This window comes from Mustela putorius, unplaced genomic scaffold, assembly GCF_011764305.1.
Source record: "Mustela putorius furo isolate JIRA1106 unplaced genomic scaffold, ASM1176430v1.1 tig00003859_pilon_pilon_pilon, whole genome shotgun sequence".
In the NCBI taxonomy this organism is placed as follows: domain Eukaryota; kingdom Metazoa; phylum Chordata; class Mammalia; order Carnivora; family Mustelidae; genus Mustela; species Mustela putorius.
The window spans coordinates 33,117,054-33,129,414 of NW_025422011.1; the positions used below are offsets into that span (position 1 = coordinate 33,117,054).

General features: G+C 45.5%; 1 protein-coding gene across 3 annotated transcripts in view; it reads left to right on the forward strand.

The window, feature by feature from the left end:
* Positions 1 to 5,233: 5,233 nt before the first annotated feature.
* Positions 5,234 to 12,361, forward strand: part of SCUBE2 (signal peptide, CUB domain and EGF like domain containing 2) — a 70,185-nt gene continuing 63,057 nt past the window's right edge. The window contains exons 1-2 of one of the 3 annotated variants that reach the window (XM_045065848.1): positions 5,234 to 5,698; positions 7,059 to 7,181. In XM_045065848.1, coding sequence (XP_044921783.1) covers positions 5,443 to 5,698; positions 7,059 to 7,181 — 379 coding nt within the window. In that variant the 5' untranslated portion in view covers positions 5,234 to 5,442. The remainder of the gene's footprint in view (positions 5,699 to 7,058; positions 7,182 to 12,361) is intronic. The other 2 variants (XM_045065847.1, XM_045065849.1) reach the window with 2 other exon arrangements.

Sequence of the window (12,361 nt, forward strand, 5' to 3'; positions counted from 1 at the left end):
TGGGCACTTTCTGTTTAATGGTATAAAGTTTCAGTTTTGCAGAATGAAAAAAGATCTGGATGTAGATGGTGGTGATGTACCAATGCACATCACCAGTACAAAATGATGTAAATGTACTCAAGGTCGCTAAATTGTGCACTTAAAAATTGTTGAAGTGGTAAATTTTATGTTGTGTATATTTTGCCACAATTTAAAAACAAACAGTGGTGCCTGGGTGGCTTGGTTGGTTAAGCATCTGTCTTCCACTCAAGTTGTGATCTTGGGGTCTTGGGATTGAGCCACATTGGGCTCCCTGCTCATTGGGGAGAGTGTGTCTCCCTCTGCCCCCCACCTCCCCCACTGCTTGTGCTCTCTCATGCTTTCTCTCTTTTCTGTCTCTCAAAATGAGTAAATAAAATCTTAACAAAAATGAAAACAAACCCAGTGCAAACAATAAGAAAGTGCACTGGCACATATAACCAGAGATCCTGAGGAAGGGAGTGCCTCAGCACTGGTTTCAGTGTTTCTCTTAGTTTACCCTCCTCAGGTTGGTACCAAGATGGCTGCCACAGTTTCTCACTACAGCCACCTCACAGGAATAAAAAAGAACACTTGCACACCAGCCTTTCAAGCAAAGGGACTGAGATTCACTCTGATTCAAACATATGGTTATCCCTGAACCCATGACTATTCTAAGGGGAATAAAATGAAAGATATGTATTTTTTAAGATTTTATTTATTTATTTGAGAGAGAGTGAGTAGGAGGGAGAGGGAGAGAGAATCTGAGGCAAACTCCACGCCGAGCACAGAGCTGGACATGGGGCTCAATCCCAAGACCACAAGATCATGACCTGAGCTAAAACCAAGAGTTGGACACTCAACCGACTAAGCCACCCAGGCGCCCTAGAATGAAGGATACTATCTTAAGCCAACTCCAGAGCCTGAAGTTGAGGTTGGGGCAGCTTCCCTCCTAGGAACATGGTGTGCCTTAGGAAGGGATGAATATATGTTAGGAAGAGAAAAGGAGCAGATGAGGATGAGTAAGCAAGTAGAAAGATTTACTGCCTCATATCCAGCTCAGACATATTGAAAAAGTTTTTCAGGAGATGTGAAAACTATCCATGAAGGAGAAATTAATGTGTGGAAGTTTTCCTTCTAGCATTAGTTCTCAGGACCTGCTAACCTGCTGACTCCAGAACTTTCATCCATACCTCATTGCTTTTGTGGGAACATCACAGGAAACAACTTTTTCTTTGAGGTATAGTATATTTAGAATCAAGATATACCATTTCATTCATTTAAATATTTATGGAGACCCACTTTGTGTCTTTTAGGCAAAGAGAAGAGTGTGGGTAAAGTGTGTATGAGGGAAAAATGATGAACTTCCGGTATAAGCAGTTTGATGTCTCTGGAGCATAGCCTGTGAGGGAGTGATAGGAGAGAAGCTGGAAAAGTAGAATGGGGTCAGATCATAAAGGTCTTTCGCTGGGCAGTTCTTGTTTCAGCTTAGTTATTGAAGTGACACACAGACAATAAAGTACATTAAGCTTAAGCCAACATCTCAGTGAATTTTTACATATGTATACACATCCATATAATCACCACTCAGCTCAAGACGTCAAACATGTGTAGCATTCCAGAAGGTTCCTTCACACTGTTCCTAGTCAGTCCTCACACCCAGGGGAATACTGTTCTGGCCTCAATTGCTATTAATTAGTCCTGTCTGTTCTTAGCCTACACAGAAGTAGACTTACACAATTTGTACCCTTTTGTATCTGGCTTCTTTTATTCATTGTAATGATCATGAGATGTCTCTATGTTGTTGAACTTATGAGACTTTGTTCGTTTTCTTGCCCTATAGTATTCCATTGAATAAAAACGCAACAACTTTTTAATGTATTTTCTTGTTGGCAGCCATTTGGGTTATTTCCAATTTTGTGCTAGTGTGACTAAAGCTATTATGAACATTCTTGTACATGTCTTTTAGTGAACATATGTACTCATTTCTCTTGGGTATATACCTAGAAGTGGGCAGGCACATTTTTGTTTTAGTAGGTACTTCTCAACAGTTCTCCTGAGTGGTTATATGAAGGAGTTTTGACTTTGGCCTGAGGAAGACTGGGAGAGGTATGTTGAAATTTACATTTTAGTCCGGCAGCCACTTGTGAAAGATGCACTGAAGGCAGGTGAGGTTCGAGACAGGGATACCAGTAAAGAACCGCAGACTAGGAGAAATAGACCAGGTGAGGGATGATGAGGCCCTGAGCTCTGGAAGCTTGCATGGAGGGAGAGGATGGCTTTGAGAGATGATAAGACATGATTGTTTGGATGTAGTGGAGACATTGGAGTCCAGGATAACTGCCAGGTCTCTGACTTGGTGTTGGCAGAATGGTGGTGCCCTTTCCGGAGAGATGGAGCACTTGGGAAGGAGCAGGTTTGAAGGAGAAGATGAGCTCTGTTTTGAACATTTTGAATCTGAGGGACCTATGCAAGTTCAAGGTGGAGGTATCTAGTAGGCAGTTGGATACATAGAACTGAAGCTATGGAGAGAGATCCAAGCTGGAGATTTCTGTTATGGAAGCAAGGGAATGAGTGAAACATCAGGGATGGGATGTAGAAGGAGGCTCCCAAGAAGGTGATTGAGAAGACATTTCCTGAGAGGTAGGAGGAAAACCAGAAGCTTGCCTGCTGTGTTGAAAATCCAGGGGAGGGTGCTCGCTTCGGCAGCACATATACTAAAATCCAGGGGAGGGAAAGTTTCCAAAAAGAGTTTCTAAAGGCTGCTGAGGAGTCAGAAGAGATGGCCCTTGAAAGGTGTCTAGTGAATGCAGAGTTTAGCCTAGCTGTCCATAGTGCAGAGGCACCCTGGTCTTCTGCCTCCATAGTTTCTCTGGTGCCAGAAGCCCACAACAGTGTGGTGGGGCTGATGGGCCTCTCTTCCCTCTCAGGTCTTGTTCACTGGCCTCTCAGCCTGAGGGAAAGGAGAGGCAGAAGGAGAAGCAGATTCAGCCTCAGTCCAGGGACAGGGGCTGTGGCCTCTCTGAGAAGTTTGTGGGGACCTCAGCTGGACAATAGAGGGCAGACGGCAGCTAGTGCAGGGCCCACCACGTCCCTCCTGACATTGGAACACCAAAAACACTGATATTAGAACACAAACTTCTCCTGGAGCCTTTCCCCTCTGGAAATTTCCAGTTGTAAACCATACTGACTTTAATCTGAAGTGTCAGAAAGGTTGCCCAGGAGTCTGGGAGCCAACCAGCTGAAAGTACATTTGTATGGAAGTCGGGGCGAACAAAATAGAATTCAGAACATTTTTTGAGATTTATGCCAGTGGTGAACTTTTCCGGGAAACGTGACAAAAACTGACCCTCTTAGGCAAAAAAGCACTGGGTCTTATCATAATTAATTTGTATTCTTACTGAAACATAAACTTGGGGAAATAGTGAAGGGGAAGAACAGCACATGTCTTATTTCTTTACCAGGCAAAACAAGGGCTGGAGGAGGCTCCCGTAGAGTTTAATGGGCAGCTTTATGTATTTATATGCTTTGACTGGAGCTAAAGAGGTCTGTGCCACACAATGGGCAGTTTCTAGTTGGATTTTAAAAGAAAATAACTTTGATCATTTCAAAAGCAATGAAGCCTGATGCAGCGCAGAGAAAAGAAAGCGGTAATTTATGGCTACCATTAAGGACACAAAGACAAAGGCGGAGGGAACGTTTCACTAAGTGAAGATTTACAAATGTGTAAAAACCATCCTTATGACCAGAAATAGCTGAGTGTCTCTCTCGGAACCAAACAAAAGGGGATAGGAGGGAGGGGCAAAAGACAGAAAAAGGGATGCAACCTGCCTGCCTTCACTGAGGGATGAAAAGGTCAAAAGAAAAACAACCACAGAAAAGTTATTTTCTCAGATTCTCCATCAGGCAGCCGCACTAGCAATGAAGGCGCAAAGAGGCATTCTTCGCATAGACCCATAGGCATGGGAAAGACAGGGGCAGCAGATGGGGGTTGGGGGTGGGAGAGGTGGGGGTGTGCTACAAAGCGGGGTGCCCTGGAAAGGGGATGGACCCTAGGAACACATGTTCTTGTGCATGAGCTATGTGGGAGTTTTTTGTGACATTTATTTTTTTCTGATTACCAAAGGAGTGTGTGTGTGTGTGTGTATCCACTATTCATATACATTCATTATTAAATTTTCTCCTGTAAATATATACACGCGTACATACAAACATACATGTATATGCATGCATGTATGTATATGTATCCATAGGAGACAATGTAATAAAACCCCTCAGTATGGGGCACCTGGGAGGCTCAGTGGGTTAAAGCCTCTGCCTTCAGCTCAGGTCATGATCTCAGGGTCCTGGGATCGAGTCCCGCATCGGGCTCTCTGCTCAGAGGGGAGCCTGCTTCCTCTGTCTCTCTCTCTGCCTGCCTCTCTGCCTGCTTGTGATCTCTCTCTGTCAAATAAATAAATAAAATCTTAAAAAAAAAAAAAAAAAAACAACCCTGAGTATGGTGTTCAACAACAGCATCTCAGAATCGTTGCTACATTTGTTCCTGGAGTGATGCTGAGTGTAGTGGGCTCATGGCAAGAGGCCGTGTGGGACATTCCTGTATGCATGTGTTCCCTTGTAAGGACTGTCTTGCTTGGAGGGCTGGCTGCCAGGAGCTGCCTGTATTTGCAGCTGGCCAGACCTGATGTTTATGAGTTCAGGTGGTCATAGACACCACGTGTGACCCAGGCAAAACTGGGGCTGTCTCCTGTCCCTGCTGACTCACCTTTGACTGCTAGCCCCCTTTCTCTTCACCTTTTAGGCTGTCCTATAGATACATTTAACCAGTGTTAAGTGAGATGAACAATTTCTACTGTGGCCCAGCGGTGTACCAGAGAGGAACTTTGTGTAAGTAAGCACGCTGCAGGGCCGTGAAACCAGTGGGCCCCTGCTTGGGGCTGGGGATCACAAAAGGCCTGGCTTGGGCAGCATGGAGAAGGGTGCAGCGTGCATGAGAAGGTGAGCAGCAAGCTGAGGTGGTCCTCTCCTCAGGTTCCTGAGGGTCAGAAGTATGTGGAATTGCTCACTCCAACCACATTACCCTTCTCAAATGGAGAGTGGGAAAGCCCAACAGGTGGCTTTAGGGTTTGGGGGACTGTAAGATTCTGAGCTACACAGGACACTTTCTGCGAGCCTCCTGTGGGAATAGACAGAGTGCTATCTGTCCCACAAGAGGGACTGGGTCAAGTTGTAGGACACTGCAAACAGGCAAAGCACAAGGCTCTGAGGGCTGGAGTGGGGCGGGGGTGAGGGAGCCGGCGGTTTGGTGACGGGGCTTGGGGCCTGCGCTGGGGCCACGGGCCCTCCCGGCCAGGCTGGCAGCCGCCCTCGGGCCACCGCGGCCGCGCCCCCTCCGCCCAGCGCCCGGAGGGGGAAGGGAGGGGGCCCGGGGAGGACCGTGTGAAAATGAGGCCCGGGGCTCGGGGGCCGGGCGGGGCCGGGCCGGGGGTGTCAGAGCACAGCGGGCAGGGCGCCCGCACACACCTCCCGGAGCCGCCGCCACGCTCGCCGCCTCTGCCCGCAGCCGCCGCGCCATTCATGGGGGGCTTGGGCCGCGGCTGTCCCGGGACCGCCCGGGCGCTGCTGCTGCCGCTGCTGCTGCCGCTGCTGCTGACCACCGCCATCCCGCCCGGCCGGGGCCTCTCCCCGGGACCGCCAGAAGGTGAGTGCCAGCACCTCCGGGGCCTCGGCACGCACCTGGCAGGGGCGGGCGGGGCCGGCGCCGGGACGTGGTCCTGGGTCCCCCGGTGGGATCGCGCCGGGCGGGCCGGGGTGGGCTTCGCTGCGGGAGCTCCGCGTGGCCCCCGCTCCCTTGGGGCCTCACCCGGTGGCCCGGCCACGGCACCACGACTGCTTGGGCTAGAGGCCCAGGGCCTGAGGGTCGCCGCCCGGCCTCGGACCCGGGGCCCATGACAGTTCTCGCCCCAGTCCCGCTGCCGGGTGTTCCCGGAGAGTCGCCTGCTGGGCCGACTCCCGCCCACTAAGAAGGACGGAGGGCACCCAACTCCCGGGGTCCAGCTCCTCATTTGTGTAGATGGGGAAACTGAGGGTCCCGGCCGCGGTACCTCCGTGAGGTCCTGGCAGCTTTGCTCCTTCTTTCTTCTGGAGCCAGGAAGTTCTGTAGGCTTCAGGGTGGGCTCTGGTTTTTTCTCTGAGAAACGGGCACGGGTTGAGGATCCTGTTTTATCCTGAGCCTTAAGCCCGAGCAAACCCGGATTTCCCCCTGCGGTGGGAGATAAGTCCTCTGGACGTGCTGCACTAACTGAACTTGCAGTATTTTCAAAACTTTTGTTTTTTTAGTTAACATCCTGGAATGGTGTCAACCCAGGAAATACTTCAGCCAAGGCCGGTTTCCAGGTTGAGAGGGTGGGCAGCGGTTGTTGGGGTGTGGAAACCATTCCCACTTTGTGGCCATCTGAGAGCTCAGGACGGTGAGCTCAGAGCCCAGGGCGAGCTTTCCCCACTTACCTCCACCCCTGAGAAAGCTGACACTGCTTGTTCTCAGGTTTTGGTTTTTTTGTTACAGTTTGTTTTGTTTTTGCTAACCTGGTCTTTTCCTTCAACGGGCATTTATTAATGCCTAATCATGTGCCAGGCACTGTGCTTGGCATCAAGGATACAGTCTGTAATCAGGACACCATCTAGAGGGGAGGACTGGCAGGAAAGCAGTGACAATCCTGTGAGATATGTGCTATGAAAGGAGATAAATATGACAGCAGGTTTTGGGGGATACCACCTACACTGGGGGATCATGATGGGCTTCCTGGAGAAGGTAGATTGGAGCTGAGTCTTGCAGATGAATAGAAAGGGTGTGTGGGGGAGTAGTCTGGTGAGAGGGAACAGGCTGTGCTTGGGAACAGGAGGCTGGAAGTGGAATGGTTCATCCCAGGGTCTCCTGAGGAGTTTAGCGGGTGAGGAGTGAAGTGGGTTGGGCTGGCAGGAGGTGAAGCTAGAGAACAGCCTAGACCAGATCAGGAAGGGCTTGGAGTACTGTACCAGGAGCTTGCTGTGCTCTTTTGCAGATGTGGACGAGTGTGCCCAAGGGCTGGATGACTGCCACACCAACGCCCTCTGTCAGAACACACTCACCTCCTACAAGTGCTCCTGCAAGCCTGGCTACCAGGGAGAGGGCAGGCAGTGTGAGGGTAAGCAACTTGGGGACCCGTGGTAAGTCGACCAGCAGGTGAAGGCCCCCACCCCCTCAGTTCATGTGGTGGCCACTCATTGTGGTAAAAGTGCTCCTCCCCTGCCTCTGAGGTCATATCCCTATCTTCTGAAGTACATTTCAGACCTTTAGAGCACTAGGAATATCGGGTCTTCCCTAGAGCTGATCATATAGTTCCCCTTACCCCCCAGGAAGTAGTAAATTTCTTTATATTAACATATAATATATTATTTGCCCCAGGGGTACAGGTCTGTGAATCGTCAGGCTTATACATTTCACAGCATCACCATAGCACATACCCTCCCCAATAGATCATATAATTTTATGTGGTTCCAAAATGCCCTTTCGTCTAGCTTGTGAAAGGGAAAAGAGGTGCTTTGGCGTTTTTGGTCCTACTCAGTTTGGGGTCAGAAAGTCAGCAGCCCTATGGATCAGGACAGCCACTTCTGCCCCATCCTGGGGCAGTTTACACCCTTGCCCTGAGTCTGAGGGTGGGAGTTCTGCCTTCCCCTGCTGGCTCTGGAGGCTCCATTTTGCTCATGGCTTTGGGCTGTTTGGTGTTGTGACCTCCCAAGCTTTAGAGTTATACCAAGGGCCTGCCTCATTTGGACCTGCGTGCTTGTACCTGAAAGGTGTGCAAAGGGGTATTTTAAACCCTTAGAGTTCTAGATCTTTGAGCCAAAAGTCTGGACTCTGCCATCTTGTGTTCTGGGCCAGTGTCAGGAACTCTGAAATTCAGAACTATCCAGACACTGGGCACTCATTGGAAGAGGCTATTCTTGGGAATGGAATCATGGCATGTTGGAGCTGGCAGGGCTCTTCTCTTTCAGGGAGCTCTGAGCCATTCCCATTTCTCAGATGTGAGACACTGAGGCCCCTGAGGAATTGGGAAAGGGACTTGTGGCCATAACCGCAGAGCTAACCTGCAGGTTGAAGAAAGTCAGATGTCTACCCTAGCTCTGTCCCTGGACCCATATCTCTCTCTCTCTCTTTTTTTTTTTTTTTTAAGATTTTATTTATTTATTTGACAGAGATTACAAGTAGGCAGACAGGCAGAGAGAGAGAGGGAAGCAGGCTCCCTGCTGAGCAGAGAGCCTGATGCAGGACTCTATCCCAGGACCCTGAGATCATAACCTGAGCCGAAGGCAGTGGCTTAACCCACTGAGCCACCCAGGCGCCCTAGACCCCTATCTCTTATATTCACTCAGCATCCCGATGTCCTTCATTGGTGGGTAAGAAATCCCAATATTTATATTTTTCTTTGTGCATGAGAAGCAAAACTTGCTTCTCCTATCAGAGGAGGCGTGCTCGCAGTCACATTTACAGTGAATGAGGTTTGTAGCCTATCCTTAGAGCCCTTGTGTTTCTCTAAGATCATGTCCTCCCAGAGACAGGCAACCATCTCTCTCTTTCTGTCTTTCATCATGGGAAGCCAAAAGGCTACCTCTCTCTGAAACTTCTCTCCGCCAGTTCCTCTCTACCACATCCTCACTGTATTAAATACTAAACTTACAGTACTGGAATTCGCACATGTTCTTACCCTGTTTGGGGGGGAAATGTTTACTTTTTCACTGGTGTTCTAGTCACTGTATAGTCTCTGGGAGTGGGGGTGGGTGCAGAAACTGCCATGGGTTCTTTGAGATAGAGTACATATTTAGCAAATGATGTGGAATGACACGTAGAAAGAATTTCCTTATTCTTAGCTGTTGAGCTCAACATATAACACATGAAATTGAGTCACTGATAGTTTATCATTGAAAAGTCTACTATTTAGTTTAAAATAATGATTGACTGGAGTTGTTGCTTTTATGTATTTAAATTGGCTTTAAAATAATAATAATAATAATATATATTGTTATAAAAAGTCAAACAATACAGAAAATATATGAAATAGTAAATTAAAGACCCTCTTATTCCTTTATCCACAGGTAATCACTGTTAACAGGGGTATATATTCTTTGTAATGTTATTTAAAACTAAAACACCAGAGGGATATGATCTTTTACACACTTGTAATACTTTTGAATACCTACAAAGCTAGTGAGTAAGGATGTCCCTGTTTGGTTCAGATTTCTTGGCACAAACATTGGGAAGCAGAAACTTTCTTCCAAGAAAGAAAAGGTGAGAAAATAAAGATTGCAAGAGTTCGAAGATGTAGGTTTTTAAAGATGTAACTCTTTTATGTGTGTTCCATGGCTCACTCGTTTAAACCTTTTGGGTCCAACCCTGGTATCATTTCTGTTGTGTTTATTGTCAGCTTCACTGCTGCTGTTTAAGTATAAGGCTAGGAAGTGGGTTTGCCCAGAGTGGCCAGAATTTTATCCTCCATAGTTTTTTTCTGCCAAAATGTTGGAGGAATGAAAATATGGACCCTGAATAAGTATTTTAAAAATACTATAATTCCAAAGTGGCTTTGAAGAAATGAGGTTTTATTCTAAATGGTCTTTGTTTATATCCCAGACTTTGGAGATGGGATATTTCAGCGGTCAGTGTTCATTGTGTTGTTCTTACTTCTCAGTCTAGGGAACTGAATCAAATTTAACAAGGATGGATCTAAACTTGGCCTTTGTATTGAGGAGCTGTTTAAAAAAAATTTTTTTTTTAATTTTGGAATGGTTTTAAATTTCATGAAAGTTGCAAAAATAGTGCAGAATTCACACATGACTTAAGCTTATCTTACCCTGGTGTTAACAGCTTATATAACCATAGTACAATATCAAAACCAGGAAATTAACATTGGCTCAATACTTCAAGCTAAGCTATAGACCGCAGTCAGATTTCACCAGTTATTTCTTAATGTTCCACCCCCAGACCATTCCAGTTCAGAGTCCCACATTACATTTAGTTGTTGTGTCTCCTTTGTCTCCTCCAACCCTGACATGACATGTCCCATTACTGGTGATATTTAACCTTGATCCCATGATTAAGATGGTTTATCCTGGGTTTCTCCATTGCAATGTTACAATTTTTTTTCATTTTGCAGTGAACACACATCTTAGGGCAGATACTTTTAGTCTGTGTTAATATCCTGTTTCAAATCTTTGCCCACTGATTTTAGCATCCAACTGTGGATCTTGCCTATAACAGTTATTACTGTGATGTAATAACTGGTAATTTTATATTTCCCTCATCCCTTATACATCTGTTAATTGAGATTCTTCTGTAAGGAAGGTCTTTTGCTTCTCCCCTGTTTATACATTTATACATTTATGCCCTGGTGGACTCATGGGTATTTAATTATATGTATAATAATTTATTTGGGGCCCAAATTATTCCAGCTTTACCCATTGGGCACTCCTTCACATTGTTTCCTATGTCCTTTTGACATGCTCTTATCCTTTTTTGAGAAATTCCTGGTTTTCTGGTACCATAAGATACCATAGACTCCTCTTGTATTTTCCCTTCCCCGACCCTGGAACTAAGCACTTCTCCAATGAGCCCCGGTTCCTTTGATCGGAAAATGGTGCACAGAAGCCAAGATTGGTATTCTCATTGTTACTGGGATGTCATTGCTCCTAGGCTCTCTCAGTACACAGATCTAAGAAATCTAAGTATGGGGCGCCTGGGTGGCTCAGTGGGTTAAGCCACTGCTTTCAGCTCAGGTCATGATCTCAGGGTCCTGGGATCGAGTTCCGCATCAGGCTCTCTGCTTGGCAGGAAGCCTGCTTCCCTCTCTCTCTCTGCCTGCCTCTCTGTCTACTTGTGATCTCTCTCTGTCAAATAAATAAATAAAATATTTTTAAAAATACTTAAAAAAAAAGAAATCTAAGTATGTATCCTAACCCATATATATATATATATACATTTATTTATAGTTATTCCTTGTATATATCTATTTGCATCTATATTAAAAACAATGGCTTACACTGATGCTTTGGATTCCAAAGCAATGCCACAAAATCTGAGCTCCCTCTTTGTTTTTTCATAACTTCTTTCTCCAACAGTGAAAAAGATGACTTTCATTATCTGCAATACAGTTAATTACCTGTTTGTTGAGTCCAAGTATACACATAAATAATCTATAAAACTACTATTCCATAGCCTTGAAAGTCAAGTAAAACAGATTTATTAGTTGGAGTACAGTATCTGTATATAGCTCTTTTTATTTGTAGCCTTACAACATTCAGTCAAGATGTTTTTCAAAGTTACTTGGCTAGTACTTTTCTTCTACATATCCTTCAGTGTGATTGTTACTCATTTGTTGTATAGCTAAGTTCATTTGTTTCTCTTTGTACCCTGTTTTTATCTGTTCCCCTCCCCCCACCTCTGTATACTGGTTGATTGTATGTATGTACATAAGTACATAAGTATGTCCTTATGTATGTATGCATGTATTCATGAGTATATCAGTATGGTTCTGAGATTCAGAACTATACAAAATGGCATACACAGAGAAGTATTACTCCCTCTCCCCATTCCTGTTGCCCTGTATCTCATTCTTCCTTTTCAACCTCTTCCTACACACCATGGATCACCAGTCTCTCTAGTTTCTAGAAGATAAACCAGGTTTATCTTCCCTGGTTCCTAATTTTGCAAATAAATGTGTATTTTCTTTTCTTTTCTTTCTTTCTTTTTTTTTTTAGAGAGAGAATGAGAGAGAGAGAGAATAAGTATGAGTGAGTGGGGGAGGGCACAGGGAGAGAGAGAGAGAATCTTAAGTAGGCTCTATAATCTGTGTGGAGCCTGACGTGGGACTTCATCTCACCACCCTGAGATCGTGAAATCAAGAGTCAGATGCTTCAATGAATCTTGGAACACTGAAAAAATTAAATTAAATTAAATTAAAAAAAGAGAGACAGATGCTTAACTGACTGAGCCACTCAGGTGCCCTGATAAATGTGTATTTTCTTTTGAACTACTTTAGTGAATTCTAATTTACATACCATGAAATCCACCAATTCAAAGTAAGTATACAAATAATTGATTTTGAGTAAATTAGCTGAGTTGTACAACTATCACATAATTCAATTTTCAAACATTTTCCTCTTCTTAAGTAAGATCCCTTATTCCCAGCCCTGTTCCGGACAACCTCTAGTCTACTTTCTCCCTCTACAGATTTGCCTTTCTGGATATTTCATATAAATAGAATCATACAATATGTGATCTTTTGCTTTTGACTTCCTTCACCTACCATGTTTTCGAGGCACATCCATGTTGTAG